Below are 16306 nucleotides of genomic sequence, written 5' to 3'. Positions count from 1 at the left end.
TGTACCTGGATATTCCTTCGCTCCTGGCTGGGTTTCTGGGTTATACTGGCTACAGACCTTCTGCCTGTTTGCTGTCTTAAGTGTCAATTTCTGATCATTTTCTTGGTTTGGCACATTTCCTGTCTGGTTTCTGCCTGCCTTTCATTTATTAACTCAGTCATAATTTTCTTCATCATGAACAACTCTATGATTCACTTTTGCCCACCATTCTAGTAACTTTCCTGAAATTGTTCAGAAGTAAAATATCAACCCTATCCCAGTAAAGGTGTAGGGTCAGCGGAAAAGAGGAAGACCCTTAATGAGGTGGACTGACACAGTGGCTGTAACAACGAGCTCAAGCATAGCAACGATTGTAAGGATGGTGCAGGACCAGGCAGTGGTCCGTTCTGTTGTGCACAGGGTCACTATGAGTCGGAACCGACTCGACAGCACCTAAGAACAACAACAACATGCCAATAAACACTATTCGTAAATACACATTCATGTAGTTATAATGCGCATACAACATAGAACCAGATTTTTTAAACCTTAAAAGCCTTGTCATGAGCAGACTGACTGAAGCAGGACTTTATTTCTAGAAGAAAAATTTCAGCTCAACAAAAAAACATACTACACTGAGTAATCATTATAAGACTTTTAAAACACATTTTAGCAGTGTGACATGGCCAACTCATTTGAAAAAATCAGTTATAATTTTAGCAATTAATTTAAAATGCGCTAGATCTTTTTTTTCCCCTTCTACCTGTTAATAAACAGTGCATTTTCCCAGCAGAAAGCCTGGGCTAAATAAAATGACCAAATTGCAGTAAACAACGCCTCACCCTGTAAACCTTTCAAACCAGATTCAATCCTCACAACACGATGAGTTCATCCTAAAAGACTGGGTCAAACTCAGGAACTCCTGCCACCTTGTGGTCTGACTGCGCCTTGGCTAATGTGGACCATCTGCCAAGTCAACAAGTTAACATCCTGCAGGACTGGCTTTCAAAATTCAGATAGACTAAATGTTCAAGTAGGAATCTGGTGTGCTTTCCCTTATTATACTAAAAACCACAGTTCTGTACAGAGTGTGTACTTGGCGAGGTGCCTGGTACGGTATACATAAACTGAATTTTACCAGGTCAATCCTTCCCCTCTTTAGCCCTCTGTAGTACTTACTGTCCAGATCATTGACTTAAAACTGCCCTACAGTTTTATGTATTAGGTGTGGGTGTGCTGCCTTCCCGATAACACCTTGGATTCCTTGAAGACAGCAACCATTTTTTAAATATTAAGTTTAGGTTTTTGGCTAGGCAATGCACACAAAGGCTGCTATCAAGCAACCCCTGCCCTTCAACCATCCAGTTCCCCTGCCCTTCAACCATCCAGTTCCCCTCCCTCTCGTACCTGGAAACCATAGTTTGCCCTATTTTGTATCTTCCCAGAGCAGAGTGGAACCAGAGATGGGCAAAATTATAAAGAAAGTGAAATTGTTCTTGAATATTGTCCAATCTCCTCTTTCAGGGTCAGTGACTCAGATCCTTAAGTCACCATTCTAGACATTGGTGACATTCTTTATTACACCACCCTCACCCCTGTACCCCACAGCTCCCTCTAGCCTGTCAGAGGGCTCACTGCAAGGCAAAGCTCCTAGCTGCCTCAGCTGGAATCCTTTGCAGTTCTTGCCTGAATTATGGCTACAGTCTCTCCTAATTGCTCTCCGTCCTTATTTTTTTTTACCCATCTGGTTATTCTTCCCAACATCTCCAGAATGATCTTTCTAAAAGGTGAATCTTAACTAACTTCCATGCCTAGGTCCTAACGAAGCTTCCTGAAACGCATTCAGGTAGGTCCTCCTTACCTCTCCATTATCACCCACCTTCACAGCATACCCCAGCTCCAGGGCAGACTATTTTCTCTCAAACCTTTGCTGATGCTATTCCCACTGCCTGGGGTGCCATTCTGTCTCCTCTCAGTTTTCCTCTCTGTCACCTCAGCACCTAGCACACTGATTACTGGATGAATGAATGAATGAAGCACCCCACACTTTCTGACTGCCTCTCTATACCAAAACAGACTTGTGGTTCACGCTCTCAGGGGAGGGAGAGGGGCTGGATCCACTTAGTACTGTTGTGAAATGCAATCTCATAAATGAACTCACACTAGGACACTAAATGCTGAGAGGAGCTTGGTGTGTGATCTATGAAAGCCCCATTCCCTCCTGGTGGAATTTCACGTAACAGGACTGACCGGGGGAAAGATGAAGTGCCTCCAACTGGCTGAAAGCTTACTACGTTACATGATGTTCCAGGTATTAATTTATTTATGTTCTGTCCTGTCCCAGAACAGATTTAGATGGTTGACTGTGCTAGGTGTTTTGAATATCATATCTCATTTACTTGGACATTCTTCCCAATTACACGTGAAGACTGGGACTCAGAGAGGCTGAGTCGCCTGCGTAAGCCACAGTGAGAGGAGGAACCAGGCCTTGCTGGCTCCAAAGCCTCTATCCATTCACGATATCACATTGCTGACACCTTAAAGTCAAGACGTGCAGGAAGCCACCTGCTTTGCCTATATGAGGCCGTTGCCTTGGTGCCTGAAAGTAAGGGTTGCAATTTAGGAGTTCTTAGAGTCTCTTTTTCCCAAAGCCCCTAATAATCCTATATGTACACTTTAAACAAATGCTCAAAGTAAGCTTTTGTGGACTGATATGAAATGATATGTTAAATAAAATATGGAAAACAGTTTGGGGAAAAATTTTGCTACCTATTATAATAATCAACTCAGCTGTACTATTTTAGATAATATTTTACCTAATGGCCATACCCAATATCCTTGGTCAAGCTGTCTGTCTATTCCAGAGTTGCCACGTTTGCACCCACGTTTATCCGGAATCCTCTGATGCCACACACGTGGCTGGGCAAACAGTTGCTAACAAAGAAGTACAGAGGGGAGTCATCTGCCCTCTGGCCCCCACAGGAGGGTGGCCCATTCTAATCTGCCACACCATCAACTGGAGCCTCTTTGGTCGTAGGTCTGGAATTGAAAGCTCCCCCATTTTCAAGTGTAAGAGAACCCAAGAAGATTCGGGCCCTTTTCTCGTTTGTCTACGTGGGGGATCCTGCTTGTCTGGGGTGGCTGAATAGGAACAAGTGGGCAGATTCCTGAGTCACCTTTCTGGACATAGCTGACATTGTACATATCTAATCGACCACTGTCAGTGCTAAGATATACTACGCATTATCTGATTCACCTGCCCCATGGGTGTAACTGATTACAAACTTAACTCTAGTGAGAACTCTTCGGTAAATACCATGATTATGAGCAAAAAGGAAAAAATATATACATACTTCAGCCTTTAATATATTCTTCAGCTTGCTAACCTCCAAATTAGTATCTTGGACCTTCTGTTTTATGTCACTTAGTTCATTATGAGTATCATTCAATTTTTTGGACAATGCCTAAGAGAAAAAGACAGCTAGATTTCACTATAAAAAAGTAAAAGTTCCTGTATGTCGAAAACATCATAAATATTTGCGACAAATATGATAAATAAAAGTTAATATGCTTAATATATAAAACCAATATAACTAATAAAACTAAGTATTTCAAAACTTCTGGTAAAAACAGAAAACACAAGAGCCCAAACGGTAAATGGGCAAAGGACAAAAAGGGACAATTCCCAAAAAGGAAGCACAAAGGGACGATGCTCAGCAAAAGCCACCTTACTGGTAACCAGAGAAATGCCACTTTAAACCATGAAATACTTTCTCCTTGTCAAACTAGCAGAGATTACAACTACTCAGTGATGGCAAGGAATGGGCGTTTCCATAGACTGTTGGAGGAAATGCAAATTTTCAAAAAGCCAATTCATGGCCGGATATCACATAAAAACAAGGGAGACCAGAAAGTTGTCACTGCTGAAGGTGGGAGACGGATTCACGGGGACTCATTATACTTGAAAATGTTCATTTAAAAAGGTTTTTAAAATTAAAAATCTCATAAGCTTTGGTCCAATTTTAAATGAAAACTAGTAAAATTTAATTTTAAAATATTCCTAAGGCATTAATTGTTGTAGTGACTAATTGGAAATATGCACATGAAGTGGGTGATGCAGTAATAACAATATACCTGCAGAGTGGTATAAACATAGAATATTATGCATCTATGAGAAATGTTCAGAATAACTTAACAGGAAAATGTTAACTTATACTAAGTGAAAAAATCAAGATAAAACACTAAATATACCTCAAAATCCCAATTTGTTAAAAACTGTGGGCTCAAGGATGAAATTTCTCAAGGTTTCTGTTACAAATCTTCTACAATATGGGTTCTTAACCTGCGGTCTGCAGGTGGGACCCCTCTTCTCCCTCTGGGTCTGTGAGCCAAACAAGGTAAAAACACACACTGGACCATGTTTTAAGTTTTAAGGAAAATGCTGACGATATTGCATTGAGCTAACAGTAGCTATAAGATATTTATTGAGTGATATGCTGGTCATCGGAAACCCTGGTGGCATAGTGGTTAAGTGCTACGGCTGCTAACCAAAGGGTTGGCAGTTTGAATCCGCCAGGCGCTCTTTGGAAACTCTTTGGGGCAGTTCTACCCGTCCTATAGGGTCACTATGAGTCGGAATGGACTCGATGGCACTGGGTTTGGGTTTTTTTTATGCTGGTCATTACGTCAAATGATTTACAGACATACTCTCATTTACTTTTCATTTTTACAAATGATGAACTAAGGTTCAAAGAAGCTGAACTATTTAATCACACAGCCAGGAAGTGAGATTCAAAACCCATGTGAATCTTAAATATTCTATTCTACCAAGTCCTCATGTAGACAAAAACCATGATACAGCATGTGGTTTTATCCCAGCATAAAAAAGTGTATGTAAAAAATCAGCATAAAAATTTTAAAAATGTATTAAAAATCAGTTTTAAAAAACCAAAATACTAGCCATGGCTAAGTCTGGGTGGTAAAAATGTGAGAGTGTTCTAGCTACCTTTAGCCTATTAGTTGTTGCTGTAAGTAGAACACGAAAAGGCAGATGCTGTAAATCTGCACCATTTGGTTTTTATTGCTATTCGTTAACTTTCTTTAAATCATGCTTTTATTTTACAATAGTTTTAGATTTACAGAAAAGTTGTAAAGACAGTACCCAAGAGTTCCCATATACTCCACCCTGAGTTCCCCCTGCTATGAATGTTTATCACAGCTAATGAGCCAACATTGTCATATTACTAACTAAAGTCTCTATTTTTTTCAAATTCCCTTTGTTTCTGTGTAAGGTCCTTTTTCTCTTCCAGGATCTCATTATTCGTTAACTTTTAAACAAAGCACTTTACCATCTCAGTTCATTCGCTTTTTTTTTTTATAATTAACGTTGCATCTTTGTAATGGTTCATTTAAATTAAAAATATTTAACTTTTTAAATCTTATGATATAAACTTTATGAATTTTAGGATGCAAATTTAGCATTGAGAATGGTATCAAAGTGGGGAAAATTATTTGGATTAAAAAATAGGGGGGATAGAGAGAAGCTTCCAAATTAAATTTTTTAATGTTCAAGTTAAAATAATGATACTGGAAATGAGAACTGTGGGTAAAGCTGAAATATATTGTTTAGAGAGGGAGTAATTGTAAAAGAAACTTTTGTTAAAAAAAAAAAAATTACAGCACTAGAAAGGACCAAAAAATGTGGCAGAGTCAATACATCAATACTTAAACAGAGTGAGACTGAGTCTATTAAATGTATCTAGGAGTCCTGGGAGGCTCAAATGGGCAGGCACTTGACTACTGGCCAAAAGGCTGGCAGTTCAAGCCCACCCAGAGGTGCTCCAGAAGACAGGCCTGGCGATCTGCTTCCAGAAAGTCACAGTCTTGAAAACCCTACGAAGCAGTTCTACTCTGCACACACGGAGTCGCCCTGAGTTGGAACTCACTCAACAGCAACTAACAACATCAAATGCATCTACCCCTTTCTCAAAAGCGTCCAAATGTTTTCATCCTCATTTGCTCACATATTCAAATATTTATCCTTCGGCGTCCTTTTTACAGTCAAATACAAATCTCATGTACCCCGTTCTCTCTTTTCTTTAATATTTAACACTCCGTGACTGTAAATTTCATCTGGAAATTACGGAGTATTCTTTGCTGCAAAGGTTAAAAAAAAAAAAAAGACTGTTCTAATTCCTGAGCTTTTTCTACAAACTGAAATGAAGGCTGTGCCTCAGAAGAATTACATATATTTTTTCTTGGAGACAAAGATTCTAGGAAAGAGCATACCTGGTTTTCTTGTTTAGCTTTAGAAAACTGTTCTTGGAGGTTGTCATTCTCGTGAGCCAGGATGTCTCTTTCCCTGGCAATCTGAGCCAGCTCGTCATTTGTTTCATCCAACTGTCGACGCATCCTGGAAATGTCTTGTTCACACATAATTAGGGCTTCAGTAGACTGTCTATTCCACAAATCAAACAGTACATGAGAAGAGACATTTTACTGAAACACAATAACAACTCTCACAAGACAGAAGATGGACAGTTAACATGAAAACATTCGAAGAGGTTTTAAATATATTTAAATTTGTAGGAATAAATACTGCAAAAGACAGTGAATTAGAGTTTCTCTCTGTTGCCAACATTTCACTATGAGAGAGGATGCTAAATATTCACAACAGTCAACGACTTGCTAAGTGTTTCAAAACTCCTGACACTGAAGGAGAGGAAGGCCTTTCTCCTCCCTCTAACTGCTATGACGTGGTCTACTTTTGCAGGTTCCTCCTTCTCTGCCCTCTTAAATACTGGTGTTTCTCAGGCTTAATCCTTAGTCTCCTGATTGTTTTCACTCTACCCCTTCTCTCAGACAGGCCACATCCATATCCATGGCTCCTAACCCCATCGATACCCAGATAACTCCAAAATCATTATCACCAGCAGAACTTTTCGTTACTCTACAGACTCTCATATTTAACTGCTTACTAGAAACCCTTATAGAAAGGTCTCAGAGGCTCTCCAAATTCAGAAGTAAAATCATCTTTCCCCTCACACTTTCATCATGTCTAGTACTCATCCCTGGACAGAAACCTGGCATTTTCCTAAATTTCTCTCCCTCTTGCCCTTCCTCTCATAACCCCCGTCTCTCACCACCTCCTCGGCCTGGATAATCTTTAACACAAAAATCTGCTTCGAATTCTTCAGTGATTTCTTATCGCCCAGAGAATGAAATCAAAACTCACTTGTCTATAGTACAGGCCTCTGCCTGCCTGTTTAGACTCTCCCCACGTCACTTCTGCTTGGGTTCCAGCAACATTCACCTGCTCTTTAACCTGATCTGTGCTTCTTTCATTCATGCTATTCTTTCCACCTGCAATGACCACACCTCCACTCTCTACTTGGCAAACACCATCTCCTCTTACTGTAGGCCTCCTTCCAACATTAGAGCGTTATCATTGTGCATTGTAATTGTTCACTTATTCTTTTACCAGTAAATCCCTTGTTTCTCACTATCTCTGCCCCTACATAGTACTTTGCCCCTAATTAGTGCTCAAATACTTGCTGAATGAATGATTTACCTTGATGCCTGTTCCATCTCAGCAATGATATTCTTCATGCCTGAAATGGTCTTTTCCTTGAAAAGTAATATAAGTATTAAATAAAAAATTACCTTAAACTGTTATTTCTGTTAAAAGTGAACAAAGAAAAATAAATTTTCCCTTCCTTTTGAATGCCATTTGTTTTTAAACATTTATGCCCTATTCTCTTCTACACTTTGGGTAAAAAGAGATTCTTCTCATTAAAGTAAAGGCTACACTTAGGTATACTGATACGAGATCAGTACAACACATACTTTGGGAAAAAGTATTTTGTGCAGTCACCCAGGACCAAAAGAACCCCAACCACTGGTGTTTAGAGGCAAACCAGTGGTTTAGCACTGAAATGTTCTCTACTGGGACGAGGACTGATTCACTCTCTCGCATCTTCATTTCAGAGAACTCAGGGAAGGAGACCATGTACAACTAAATTTAGCTCTTAAGAATTATGACTTTGGTCAAGTAAGTATATCATTTTTATTAGCTATCAATAGCATCTTCACAAAGCTGCTGCAATGGAATTGCTTATGATAGAAAAGCTGTCAATAATGTTTAGGTGTGAGCTAATGGGAAGGTAGGCACTGGGCCTAGAGCAAAGGGATAAACAATAAACCACTGATAAGCCCATCTTCTACGGTAGTGGGGAGGGAGCAGAATTCTGGAGCCAGTCAAGGCCGAAGTGGGTGTGAATCCCTTAATGCCATCAACAGCACCGCCAAGCCTCCTCCCTGCAAAATTCTCACTCAGCCTGGACTAACTGAACACAGCCCGCTACTCAGACCCAACATCAGCTCTTTATAAAGTAGGAAAAGTATCCCTTCACTAACTCATACCTAGGATTCACCTTGCTCTGTGAATTTTCAAATCTTTATAACCAAGTAATGTGATGAAAAACCCAGCCTATATTTTCCAAGAAGTTTTATCCTTGTCTCTTTAGGGACACAATTGTGTATGTGTGTGTACGTTATCTTCCCGTATTCATGTAAAAACCTCTCCAGGGGGTTTTCAGCTCTAGTAGCTCATTCTGCTTTCTGATGGAATGAAGCAGATTTCACATCTGGCAGTAACATATGTTGGGGTATCGTCAAAGCATCCATGAACAAAACAGCTCAAAGAGCTCAAAAAGTGAAACCTCTTTAAGAAGTACAAATCGCTGGAGGAAAAACCCAAACAGAAAATATTACTGAAAATGGGATGTTAACACGTTTTTGAAATATAATTTAAGACATTTTAAAATGAATTCTGAAAAGCTAATTGAACTTGCAGTGCTTTTGAAACTCATCACTTGGTTTAGCTTGAAATATGGCTTATAATCCTAAAAAGCACTTAGTTTTATTAATAGAATTTATCTTGAAAGCAAGATTCTCCAGAAACACTGTAAATTATCCTGCAGGGTTTCCCAGATCTTCCTCCTCTCCTAGCTCAGGCCCCCAGAGGAATAAGGTACCTATCTGCTAAACTACAATAATACATTGTGACTACATGACTACGGCACTTAACGCATTATATCGTAAAGCGTCTTTATTTTATCTCCCCCCATATGCTTTTAGAAGGAAGGTTCGCTCACCCTCCATTTCTAATAACGCAAACGAATGACTGAATCAATGAATGAACTGGTTCCCTTAGATGGGGAGAAGATCTTACTCCAAGGATGCCGCCTTTGGAGAAGACTTTTGTAGCAAAGTTTAGAAGTTATCTTCAGAATCGGTTTAAGAGCTAGACAAGAGGATGGCTATCTCTGCCTTTTAGACTTTTTTTTTTTCCAATAACAAAAAATATGGGATGGAGATCACGATCCAGCTTTATCCATCAGTTCCATATGATCTCCTGGCAAAGGCTGAGTGTGACATAAAAATGTACCCTGAATTCTGAACACAATTACAAAGGCAGTTCTAGTAGAATACACATACTGCCTCCCCAGGTGACTACCTGGAAATATAAAGTCCTGACTTTTTTGTTAAAATGAATCAGTCTCATTACTTTGTTGTCATGCTTCACATTTTGATACTTGAATCAATTGTCAGTGAATGTTAATCACAGACTGACAACAGAAAAATCAACTTAAAAATATTAGCCTAGTTAGTGTATTTGCACACTTTCAAAGACTATCTTAAATATCTTTAAATGTTTCAAAATCAGACTGCAAAGTTTCAGCTCTCTAGAAATCTTGGAGAGAAACTGCTATTATTTTATTCAGATTCAAGTTCAAACATTTCTTTTAAAACCACAGTTCTCAGAACATACTTTCATTGCCAAACTCTCTCCGAGGGATGCAATATTCTCAGATTTTTTATCCAAACATGCTTGCAGGCATTCCTTTTCTTTAGCCAGGTCATTGAGTGTTGCACCAAGAATGCTAATTTCTTCTCGCTGGGCAATGCTTTGCCTTGTAAAATTATCTAAATATGTAATCATAAAGGCATTGTTTTAATCAAGATAAAAAAATGTTTCCCAGTTCAAGAAAATTGAAATACTTCTCAAAGTAAGTTCTTCTATATTCAACAACTAAAAATAAGAGTACTGTGTCCCAAATAAAAATGATTTCCTTATTAGTTACCAAAAACTAAGATGAATCATGAAATCCTAAATGACTCATAAATTTAAAAGCATTATTAATACATTTGAATTAGAATAACAAAAGAAAACTTTGTATCACGAGTTTTCAAAGTCAAGTTAAGTGTGGGGGAGAAGAGGAGTGTGGATGAGGTAGGTGGAATATAAAAACCTCGCCTGGCCTTTTTGCCCTTTATCCGCCACCCCCCGGAATAGAATCACTGCTCTATGTAAAATCGGTAATTAATACATCTTAATAACATTTTTTTTAATAAAAAAAATATTCAATTAAGTCACCTTCACAGTCAAATGTCTTCTAACATTCTGATTTCTCTAAAGTAATATTGTAAAAATTCCTTTAAAAAAATCATCCAAGGAAGTCTGATTCCAATTTTGGGAACTCTGGCAAACCAGTATCATGTACAGTACAGTGGTTTTCAAAGTGTCCTGCCTCAACCAGCACCATGAGTATTACCTGGGAAACTTGTTAGAGATGCAAATTCTCAGGTCCCACCCCAGACCTGCTGAATCAGGAATTCTGGGGGTGGGCCAGCAATCTGTGTTTCAACAAGCACGGCCTCCCCTTCCCCGTGCCATTCTGGGAAGGGCGTCTGGGAACCACTGGTCTACAGCAGTGGTTCTAGGGTATCAGAATCACCTGGGGAACTTGGCAAAGACACAAAAGCCCTGGCCCTGTTTTACTCCAACCAGGCTGGCTCCAGCAAGCTGCATGAGCTCTCCAGGCGATCTGGGCACACACCAAGGTCTGAGAACCACCGGCCCAGAGCTCTCCAGGAGGATCTCTGTTAGCCCAAGCCGCTGGGTCAGCCCCCGCTGGTTGATGGCTTCTGAGGGCTAACCAGGGCAGTGCTAAAGGAGGTGACACCGCCTGCCGTATGTCAGGAGCATGATCTACGTAACACCTGAGAATACATCACGTCCCTTTTCCAGGCAGTACTGCCTTTAGGGCAGCCCCCGTGTTTGGGTATCCTGATGTCTTAGTTTATCCCCATCAGCCGTATCTTCTAGCTTAAAAAAGAAATCCAGAAGCTCACATCTCACGTAAGCTACTGCCCCATTTTTCTGTTACCCTTAATAGCCAAACTTCTTGAGAGACTTTTCTGCTCTTTCCTGTCTCTACTTGCTCACTGCCCACTCATTCCTCATCCTACTCTATATTCCACCTCCACACTCCATTCAGACGTTTTTGCCAGTGTTAACAAAAACCTCCAGTTTGCCAAATCAAAGATTTTTTTTTTTATCCTCATGTTATTTCCCTTCTGAAACATATCTGACAACTGAGCATACCCTCCTCTTTAAAAGTCTGCTTTCTTGGCTTCCATGATAACACTCGCTTCTGGGTTTTCTTCATACTTTTAAAGCTGCTTCTTCTACTCAGTCCTGGACCCTCTTCTCCTCATTCTCTATATTCCTCCTAGGTGATTTTATGGTTTCTAAGTATCATTTATATGCTGATGTGTCCCAAAAGTATATCTTCAGCTTAGATTTCTCTTCTGAGATCCAAACATATGTATCCATTGCTTACCATCTTCACTTAGGTTTAAAATATTCAAATATGAGTTCTCGCTCCCTAGTCTCCTTTTATATTTCTCTTTCCGTATTTCCCATCTCGGTAAATAACACCACCACCCACCTAGTTGTTCATGCCATTTATGGCAAATGTTAAAAATATTTCCTCAGTTTTTAACAGGCTTTTTTATAGCCCTGACCAAAATACAGCCTTGTGGTTACAAGAAGATTAAGTTATGATCATATTTTCATAGAGATCATTTTTATCTGGTAAGAAACAAATATGAGACTTCATAAAAATAACTTACTCTATAAAACCAACTAATATCATAGATATAGCCAATATATGTACATATTTCACTAAAATTAGCATATATCTATTATGTTTCATTAAAAGAGCTACTGACAATCCAAAATATACAAAAAAATTGTAAATTTAAAAGTGATCATCAAAATTTACAAAGTTTGCTGCTTCACTTAGTTATTTCTTCACTGGACAATTTGAAGTGATATCTAAGCATTTATGGTCCTAAATCTAAGTAAAATGTTTCACTATTGAAGATACCGAAGAAGATGCTTGATTCAAAAACTTTAATTTTAGGGCCTATTTCTAAGTTTATCTATGTCACAACTGAAGAGAAGAAAACATTTTTCAACCATATTAAAATAAATATGTATCAGGAAAACAAACTCACCAATTTTTTCATCCAAACACATAATCTTCTCCTGAGTAAGTTGTAGCTCATATTTTTTCTTAGCAAGGTGCCGCTGAGTATCAGAGAGATCTTTTTCTGTGTTTTCATATAAAAGTCTGCAAACATTTTAATAATAAAACTAATTCTGGAATTTTTATGTTTTGCTGATTTTTCAGTGTATTTAAATCTAAAAAAAAACTTGCAAGCACAGTAATAAACATTTTTTTCTTTGTAATGTTTTCATTATAAAACCACATTATAGGAAGTTTGGAAAATATAGGGGGGAAAAAGGGTCCTCAATTCACCACCCCAACATAACCTACTGTTAGCATTTTGGCATCAACTATTCAGTATTTTTTTTCTTCTGCATATTTTTATCATACTATAAATTTAAAATAGAATCCTTCTGATTTTTTTCACTTAACACTTAGTCTTTAATATTTTTCAGTCTTATCATACAGACCTCCAAACTATTATTTTGTGGCTGAAAAATATTCTACCAGTAAATACAGCTATTTACTTTTAAGTAAATATAACCATTTATTTAACTACTCTGATATTAATACATGCTTAGGTTCATTCCAGTTTCTCATTATTATAAATAAAGCAGTAATGGATGGCATTTCATTCATTCCAAAAACATTTCTGAAGTGTCTGGTATGTGCCAGGCACTAGGTGGCATGGGCCCTGCTCTCCTGGAGTTCAGAGTCAATAAGCAAGTAAACAAACTTCAATTTCTGGCAATATGGAAGACCAGATATCCTGAAACGGGGTTATGCGTGAGAGCAGGTGGGGAAAAGGGATCATAAATGGGCACAAGAAAACTTCTGGGAGTGACAGATGTGTTAATAATATTGATTGGGAGGGTAATTTCATGGGTGTATACACGTGACAAAGTTTATATGTTGTACATTTTAAATCTGTGTAGTTTACTGTATGTCAATTATACCTTAATAAAATTTTAAAAAAGAAGAAGGCGGCAGCTAACAGGTATGGTGTATAGAGGTAGAAATACCAATGTCTACATAATATAATCCGAGAAGCCGGACTATATGAAGAAGAACAGGGCATCAGGATTGGAGGAAGACTCATTAACAACCTGCGTTATGCAGATGACACAACCTTGCTTGCTGAAAGTGAAGAGGAATTAAAGCCCTTAAACTAAAGATCAAAGACCACAGCCTTCAGTATGGATTGCACCTCACCATAAAGAAAACAAAAATCGTCACAGCTGGACCAATGAGCAACATCACAATAAGCAGAGAAAACACTGAAGTTGTCAAGGGTTTCATTTTACTTGGATCCACAATCAACACCCATGGAAGCAGCAGTCAAGAAATTAAAAGACGCATCACATTGGGCAAATATGCTGCAAAGGACCTCTTTAAAGTGTTGAAAAGCAAAGATGTCACCTTGAAGACTAAGGTGTGTCTGGCCCAAGCCATGGTATTTTCAATCACATCATATGCATGTGAAAGCTAGACAATGAATAAGGGAGTCCAATGAATTTGCCGCCTTTGAATTGTGATGTTGGAGTAGGATATTGAATATACCATGGACTGCCAAAAGAATGAACAAATCTGTCTTGGAAGAAGCACCACCAGAATGCTCCTTAGAAGCAAGGATGGTGAGACTGTATCTTACATACTTTGGACATGTTGTCAGGAGGGATCAGTCCCTGGAGAAGGACATCATGCTTGGTAAAGTACAGGGTCAGCAGAAAAGAGGAAGACCCTCAACGAGATGGATTGACACAGTGGCTTCAACAATGGGCTCAAGCATAACAACAATTGTAAGGATGGTGCAGGACCAGGCAATGTTTTGTTCTGTGGTACAAAGCGGGTCGCTATGAGTCGGAACCAACTCGACGGCACCTAACAACAACAACATAATATAAATCCGTAATAACAGACATAAAAATAGAGAAACTGGATTACTGGAAGAAATAATATCAATTTTCTAGAATTAGAAAAAATGTATGAAAATACTCACGTTGATAGAGTCCACAGAGTGCCAAAATAACAAATAATGAAAAACCCACACCTAGACACACAAAAGTGAATTCTAAGATGACTAAAAACAGGGGATTATTGTTTCACTTAAGACTATTCAATTCAGCGCTTTTAATGAGAACCAACTAGAAAAACTGGGGAGGGGAGATTGGCAGCAGATAGTCAAGTAAGCAGTGAAGAATTGCCTGGCAAAGAGTTGAGAGGAGGAAGCAACCCTGAGAGGTGAGTCTGGAATTTGGGTGTTATTTTTCTCCTTAAGGAATCTGCCGATTCAGGCAGAAGTAGATAAGAGGCTGGACAGCTAAGTAGCAATTTTGACAGTCTTAAGAAGCTAAAGGACAAAATCTGAAGTCCAATTGTACCATAACGGGGTGGAACCTTTGGTAACCATCCCCTCTTGCCCCCACCCGATACACACATACACTTGGTTGGGACACTGAATAGCTAAACTGAAAGACTTAAGCCCAGTGCTGAATTATCTCACCAATTCTTAAAATTGTATTAAAGTGGCCCTGTTTTGATAGTGTCTCTAGTCATTCCACAGAAAAAATTTATATCCTCTGTGAAGGAAAATAACTTCTTGGCATCAAGTGATTTCTATAATTTTTCATACTCAATATTCCATACTCAACCAAAAACAACCAGGTACATACAAGATACCACCGAATTGAAAAATAAGAGAAACAGCAGATAACAAAAGCAGACCCATGGGGAGCACTTAATGAAAACAGCACCATATAAAATAAAGACAATGGCGTTATCAGACACAGAACTTAAAAATAACTATACTTACTATGTCTAAGAAGATAAAAGAGAATACTGACAATTTCTCAAGAGACCTCAACTATTTAAAAAATCAAATGTAAATTCAAGAAATGTGAAAACCAAAATTAATTCAACTGATGGATTTAACTGTAGACTGGACATAGCTGAAGAGGAAATTAGTGAACAAGAAGAAAGGTCAGGAAAAAAATCCAGAATAATGTATAGAGCAGGAAAAGGATAAAAACACAAAAGAGAAGGTTAAAAGACAGTGGCTATATAGCAAGAAGGTCTAAATATATTGATTCCCTTTTCCAAAGGGAAAGGGGCAGGTGTAATACTTGAAGAGAAAGCAGCTGTGAGTTTTCCAAAACTGCTGAAAGATATCCACAAACAAATTGAAAAAGCCTTACAAACCCAAGAAAAGCAAATAAAAACAAAACTACACCTAGAAACATACAGTAAATAAAAAGTAAAGATAGACTATATTAAAAGTAGTCATAAAAAAAAAAGACAAATCATAATCAGGAGAGCAGATATAGACTAATAGGAGTAGTAGCTGTGAGTGCGCTGACATTGGGCACTCTGAGTTTCCTAAAAGCTATGAGGGGTGCCACACTGCTTCCTTGGGCCATGGGAGCAAGGCAGCAAGGAGGTAGTGTGGTACTACTATAAAAGCTGATCCAGCTTTTGGTCAGAGATCTGTTCTGGATCACAGAGACAAACATTCTGTACACCATGCAGGGTTGTGCCAGGATCTTGACCAATAACCCCACATTCAGCATGCATCTGGTAAAACTGCCTAAAGAATGGCACAGTAAATCCAACAATAACATTTGAAAATGTAGTGAAATTCTACTGTAATCCAACTAAAGAATGTCCCCCAAAGCCCTGACAGCCTATTTTCTTAGGCTTTTTTCTTCCTGTTAAACAGTACTATATGAAATTTGCATGCTAAAACAAGAAGCAAAATTATAATAATTGTAACAATTCATATGATACAGAATAAGTCCTGAAAAAATAAGCTGAGGGTTGTGGTAAAACCTTCCAGTGTACATGTGGCTGGACTTATGCTGTTAAACTGTATTACAGACAAACACTTTCCAAAGTACACATGATATCCCCACAGAATGCAAGGATCCACTTAATAAGAAAGATGAAACTGGAAAACTCCATGTGTAGTACCA

General features: G+C 38.5%; 1 protein-coding gene across 4 annotated transcripts in view; it reads right to left on the bottom strand.

Moving 5' to 3' along the window:
• Window positions 1-16306, bottom strand: part of TSGA10 (testis specific 10) — a 147469-nt gene that overhangs the window by 69349 nt on the left and 61814 nt on the right. For all 4 annotated transcript variants that reach the window (XM_049856556.1, XM_049856558.1, XM_049856557.1 and 1 more), the window contains exons 10-14: window positions 12346-12461; window positions 9812-9966; window positions 7550-7605; window positions 6268-6436; window positions 3333-3443 (exon numbers count right to left, since the gene is read on the bottom strand). In XM_049856556.1, coding sequence (XP_049712513.1) covers window positions 3333-3443; window positions 6268-6436; window positions 7550-7605; window positions 9812-9966; window positions 12346-12461 — 607 coding nt within the window. The remainder of the gene's footprint in view (window positions 1-3332; window positions 3444-6267; window positions 6437-7549; window positions 7606-9811; window positions 9967-12345; window positions 12462-16306) is intronic.

Source organism: Elephas maximus, chromosome 17 (assembly GCF_024166365.1).
Source record: "Elephas maximus indicus isolate mEleMax1 chromosome 17, mEleMax1 primary haplotype, whole genome shotgun sequence".
In the NCBI taxonomy this organism is placed as follows: domain Eukaryota; kingdom Metazoa; phylum Chordata; class Mammalia; order Proboscidea; family Elephantidae; genus Elephas; species Elephas maximus.
Note: the sequence above shows the minus strand (reverse complement) of the source record. Positions and strands in the feature narration are given on the sequence as shown.